Source organism: Oryzias melastigma, linkage group LG18 (assembly GCF_002922805.2).
Source record: "Oryzias melastigma strain HK-1 linkage group LG18, ASM292280v2, whole genome shotgun sequence".
Taxonomy (NCBI): domain Eukaryota; kingdom Metazoa; phylum Chordata; class Actinopteri; order Beloniformes; family Adrianichthyidae; genus Oryzias; species Oryzias melastigma.
In genome coordinates, this window is record NC_050529.1 from 2,768,645 (window position 1) to 2,775,031 (window position 6,387).

At 41.6% G+C, this 6,387-nt stretch overlaps 1 protein-coding gene across 1 annotated transcript in view; it reads right to left on the reverse strand.

Moving 5' to 3' along the window:
- LOC118600084 overlaps positions 1-6,306 on the reverse strand; it is an 8,816-nt gene extending 2,510 nt beyond the window's left edge. Inside the window, exons 1-2 of the mRNA XM_036216817.1 lie at positions 5,523-6,306; positions 75-425 (exon numbers count right to left, since the gene is read on the reverse strand). Of these exons, the coding sequence (XP_036072710.1) occupies positions 75-425; positions 5,523-5,583 (412 nt within the window). The 5' untranslated portion in view covers positions 5,584-6,306. The remainder of the gene's footprint in view (positions 1-74; positions 426-5,522) is intronic.
- Between the last annotated feature and the right edge of the window lie 81 nt (positions 6,307-6,387).

Sequence of the window (6,387 nt, forward strand, 5' to 3'; positions counted from 1 at the left end):
AAGAGGAGGATTATTAGGAGGAGGAAGAGGAGGAGGAGGAGGAGGAGGAGGAGACACAGACACTCAATGCTCACCTGGAGGAGGAAACACCTGCAGATTGATGGTGGAGATCAGATTCAAAGGAGATCCTGGTGGATCATTTTTATGTAGGACTGTACAGTTGAATGTTCCAGTGTCATTACTGTTCACGTTCTTCAGAACCACAGACAGATCTCCATCCTTTGTTTGACTGTCATTCAGAAACACTCGGTTCCTGTAAAATTCATGCTGAGCTCCTTCAAATGGTCGTCCATCTTTGAAAACAAAAACCTTCTTTTTCTCAAGACCGTCTCTGGTCCATTCTAGAACTATGAGAGTGTAGTTATTTTCAGCTTTACATGGCAGAGTGACGTTCTGTCCAGGTTCAGCAGAGATGTTCTTCAGACCTGCAGGAGAAGAACACAGAGATAAAGGAGGATTCTTCATAGAGAACCAGATGAGATCCAGAAGGTTCTGGATCCTCAGAACCTCCAGTTTCTCTCTGTAATTGTTCTGTAGGTCCAGAACTCCTCCATAACTTTAACAGATCAGAACAGAAATGATAGTGATCCAAAGAGAGGGAAAAGATTTTTCTGAGAAAGTTCCTCAAACATTAATAGATGATCTGGGTTCTTCTGAGAACAGGAACAAACAAAAATGTTCTGATGTTCTGCAGCAGAACTCAGAGTTGAGGTTCTTTCACATGTTTGTCCTGAAGGATTTCTGACGTCTGTGAGCTTCATGTCTTTTCTTTAGGATCTTCAGAGACACATTTTTCACTGAAAGACAATAAAATTCAGAAGCTGTATCTCCCTGAGGACCATCAGTCTGATCCAGCTGGAAGCTTCAGACTCTGAACTTCATCAAACACATGCACCTGATCTACGTGTTCTCCAAGAACAGCTCAGTATGGAGTCTGATGGACTGAAACCAGCATTCTTCCACAAGAAGGAGACTTCCTAACAGAACAGAGCTCAGAGGAAACTCCACTTGGATGATGGAGAACCTTCAATGACTGCTGGACCTCCACCTAATTTTAGAAAAATGCCTCCAGGAACCACTCCACTAGAACCGCAGCACAGTTCTGTGCCCTGATCATCCTGCAGCCCATCACTTCATCATCATCAAATCTTCCTTAGACTTTAGAACCACCACAGAACATTCAAAGTGTCATCACTAATATTAGATCATGCCTCCATCGGTTTATTACAGAGATGAAAACACCCCCACTCCCCGGATGACAGTTCCAACACTAATTCATGGAGGAGGAAGGGTTTGTCAAATACTTTAGAAAACAAATAAATAACGTTTTCATTTCAGTTAAAAGTGAATAAAAGTATTTCTGAAAACTTATCTGGAAAAGGTGCCATTCCTTCTAGAGACAGAATATGACGAAGCCTGAATCTGGACCCTACCCCTACAGCTTCTCCCTGTCATATGGACCATTGAAGGGGTAGGGGTATCCTAACTACTTTTTAAGGGCTAACTCTCATGACGGAGAGAAGCAGAGCCCTCCGTCGTGAGGGTAAACCATGTGAGAAGCACTTACCTTCTGGAGCCCTCTGGAGTTCAGAAGTTTACGTTTAAATGTAATTGATTACTTATTGTTTTAGCATGAACTTTTTAAGTTATAAAACTGATTTTATGAGTTTTCTAAGTGCTGGAAGCTCTGTGCTTATGCTATAGCGACTATTGATGACATCATCGAAGTGATGCCTGAATTTGGAGACACTAACTCTCCATTGTGAAGCTGAATGTAGGGGTAGAGAAGAATTCGACTATAGTATCAACAATGATCAGTTGGGTGATTTGGTGAGTTTTTACACACGACAATCTCAGTTTAGGATTTAAAGCATTGACACCAGTTTTCAGGAAAAAAAGCCCTTAATTTAACCCCTGACTAATATTCATACACATATTTGTAACATGGTGTAACTGAATTATAAAGAATTCCTTATCAACAATTTTTTTCATTTTTTCAATGCAGAAAGTAGTTATCTAGTTGATTGATAAGTTATTCTCATCAAAAAGTTTTGAAAATTGGCTAAACTTTTTGCCATAAGGGTTTGGAGATTTCATGGAAGCAGCAATTTTAAAATTAGCTGGAAAATCCCTTATACCACCCCTAGTGGAATGATGATGAACTACAAGGAAGAAGACATGGACCAAGTAATACACAAATAGTTTCTAAGGAAAGTTTGGGTCACATTAATGAACTAGGGGTCTCAGAAATAAGTGTATGAAGTATGATACAAATGGTTATATAGGGTTAAGATTTAAAACAGATATTCCATGAACAAGGAGACGAGGTTGTAAATTAATTAGCATGGCAAATTGAACACACCTAAACCAAAACAACTGTTACATCTAATATAAAAAAAAGAGCAAAATTTGGTTAAACCAAAAAACATTTCTGATGCATTCTCTATACGTCTCTCGGAATGTTTGCGGAAATATTTATAAAAACAGTCATACACTCCTCACAAAAATTAAAGGAGCACATTAAAGAAGCACATTAGATCCATCAGATCTCAATATGAAGTTGGATATCTATACAAATAACGACAGGGCAGTGTCTTAGGAACATAAGGATTCCAAGTCTTATAATGGAAATAAAAGTGTTCATCCTACAGAGGCTCAATTGTGTAGACACCATCAAATCAGAGTGAAATGAAGATGTGGCAGGCTGGACATTTTGTCCAAAACTTAATTTCTGCAACTCAAAATGCTTTTCAGTATCTTGTGTGGCCCCCACCAGCTTGTATGCTTGACAACGTGGCGCCATGCTCCTAATGAGACGACGGATGGTGTCTTGTGGCATTTCCTCCCAGATCTGTGTGAAGGCATCCCTGAGCTGTTGTACAGTCTGAGGAGCAACCTGGCGGCGCCTAATGGACCCAAACATAATGTCCCAGAGATGTTCTATTGGGTTTAAGTCAGGGGATGGTGAAGGTCATTCAATTGTTTCAATTCCTTCATCCTCCAGGTACTGCCTACATACTCTTGCCACGTGAGGCTGGGCATTGTCATGGATTAGGAGGAAACCAGGACCTACTGCACCAGCGTAGGGTCTGACAATGGGTTCAAGGATTTCATCTGGATACCTTATGGCAGTCAGAGCACCATTTCCTAGGCAGTAGAGGTCTGTGCGTCCCTCCATGGATATGCCTCCCCAGACCATCACTGACCCACCACCAAACCTGTCATGTTGAACCACGTTGCAGGCAGCATAACGTTCTCCTTGTCTTCTCCAGACTCTTTCACGTCTATCACAGGTGCTCAGGGTGAACCTGCTCTCATCTGTGAAAAGTACAGGGCGCCAGTGGTGGACTTGCCAATTCTGGTGTTCTTGAGCAAATGCCAGTGGAGCTCCACGGTGCTGGGCAGTGAGCACAGGGCCCACTACAGGACGTGGGGCCCTCAGGCCACCTTCATGAAGTCTGTTCCTGATTGTTTGGGTAGAGACATTCACACCAGTGGCCCTCTGGAGGTCATTCTGTAGGGCACGAGCAGTGCTCAGCCTGTTCCTCCTTGCACAAAGGAGCAGGTATGGGTCCTGCTGAGGGGTTGAGGACCTTCTACGGCCCTGTCCAGCTCTCCCAGAATAACCACCAGTCTCCTGAAATCTCCTCCATGTTCTGGAGATTGTGCTGGGAGACACATTAAACCTTCTTGCTGCAGCACGTGTGGATGTGCCATCCTGGAGAAGTTGGACAACCTGTTCAACTTCTGTAGGGTTAAGGAATCTCCTCATACTGCCAGTAGAGATAATTATCAAGCCAAAATCAGCACGAGTGGAAAACCAGCCAAAAAAGATCAAGAGGGAGAAACTTGAAATGACCTCCACATGTAACACCAGTCCTATTTGGAGGGTTTTCCAATTGTTGCCACTGAAGTGCACCTGTTGTTAATTAATGAACACCAATACAGCTGAAATTGATCAACGAGGCCCTCAGCTGTTTAACCAACAAGACAATTATCAGACAGGTTTAATTCTATTCATGCCAGAACCAATAAAAAAAGTGTTCCTTTAATTTTTGTGAGCAGTGTACTTTTGCAGGTCTGGGTGAATGATTTTGAGGATTGATATCAGTGACCATCTACCAGTTTTTGCAGTATGTAATCATGTAAACACTTAATTCCAAACACAAGTAAGGTATAATTCTCATAAAGCCATACAGGCACTAAAAATTGACCTAAAAGAACAAAACTGGGACAAAGCATACACAAGTGATGCTCCATGGCAAAACATAAACACTCACAGCTTACCTTCACACTAATAGTATGTGTGACAGAATGAAAGTCTTTATTTGTGTCGGTTTATATAAGTGTGTGTGAAGTGTGTGTGTAGACAGGCTCCGCCCATTCCAGACTGTATTTATACCTGGTTGTTTTATGATGTTGTTGCCCTCCGTTCCATTTTCTACCTTCTCTCAACTCTCCTCTTTTGTCTTTCTTTTGTGTGCCACCCCCCTTCTTCTTTTCCATCAAGTCAAAAAAAAAACAAACATAATCAATATAAATAAAGTTTAGCATGAAATACAACAGGGGTTTATACTCAATAAATCCCTGTTGTGACAGTAAAATCTGCCCAACACAAGAAGCTCTAAGCTGTTGGACAGGACAAGTTAAAAAATAAAGAAAATTTGAGACCGCAGGTGACTGCATGTGGTACCAGTGGTACCGCCGCTCAACAGCAGTTTTAGTGCGAGATTTGGCCGTCGAGTGAACATCTGCACACGCGCAGAAATTCTGTGTTTGTGCACTGCTGTAGCACAGCCATTTCCGAGGCCAGTCTGCATTTGTACCACTGCTTACAGCGTCTGTTTAGTGGCTTGGCGTGGGTGGACGCAGTCACATGGGATTTAGTAGTTCTCTGGCAGAGGAGAGGCAGTGGCAGTGATCAATTCTGACCAAAAGTTAGCACGTCTTAGCTCCTGTGGCAAATTTTCCAGATTTTTTACCCGTGATATGGCTGTCAAATCTTGTGGGACAGGGCCTTAAAGGAATTCTGTTATTTGGGAATTTCAGTGTATATAGTGAATTTAAAACGTTAAGTATGTAGCTCTTGGGGGCGTGGCATTGACTGGGCTTGAAGCAGGTAAACTTTTAGGGCAGGAAACCTGATACCTCCCTCCCCAGACAACATCAATGAGTTTTTTACTTTATTTTTTAGAAAGGGACTATTTGCGTGTAATTTTCTAAATTCGTGCAGCAGGCGCGTTATAGTTCCATTTGTGCCAAAAATATGTATTCAATCCTGCCCATATTGAAAGTCCATTGTCTATGTCTACTGATCAAGTTTTTTGGACATTTGTTCATGTCTATGTACTACTTAACAATATCTTCTGCGTTTCCATACTTAGCTTTGTATTTGCGAGCAGTCCAGCTCTGCTAAACCACCGCTCTGTCACAGACCCACAATCACACTCATTCAAACGAAAGTGAAACTACTCCCAAGTTAATTTTGTTTTAAAAGTCAGGATGTAAACAGAAGAACGTACCTTCAGAAGATCCACAGACGTGAAGAAGACCCAGACAGAACAGGATCAGAACAGCAGACATGGTTCTGATGATGGAAACACTTGGCTACTGTAGAAACTGAACTCACTCTAACGTCTAGATGTCTCTGGAACTCACAGCTGAATGACGGTCAAACACCTTGTTAAGCCACGCCTTCTTCCTCATCAGGCTGCCCTTTATCCCAGTGACTCACTGTAGTCTTCTGCAGAACACTTTCACTTCTGTTCCAGATAAGAAATATTTCCACTTCATTTATTGACATAAACAACAGAATACCACAATCAGGATCCTAAACGGATCCAAAGACTTCATGTCAGAATCTGAAGTTCAGAATTATAAACAGATTTCATCACAGAGATTAAGAAAACATTAGTGTTTATGACAAGCAGGATATATTCCTGTAAATTCAGACTTCGTCCTCCCAGTAGAACCAGTTTCTACTGCGTTTATATTCCCCTAGAAGCAGCCCTACAGCGCCCCCATGTGTCCACTATGGGCTTCATATGAAAACGAGTGTTCTTCGTTCCTCTTTTGGTCACATTTGTTTGCTTGACACGATCACAGCTGTTTCTTTAGAAATGTAATCAATCTACAAATGTACTGGGACATTCTAGAACACAGGTGGGTAAAACCTTTGACTTGTAAGCCACAACGAGAGCAAACATTCAACAGGATTTTGGACCAGGAGGAGTTTTTAATGCATCTCATAAGAAAAGAAACAACATGGAATAAAAAAAAATGCTTTAAATTTAATTAAAAACTAACATGTATTTCTGTAACAAATAAGACTGAGCCGTTTGGGTCCATGTGCAATAGTGTTTTATAACTGACCAGGGCTGACGGTAC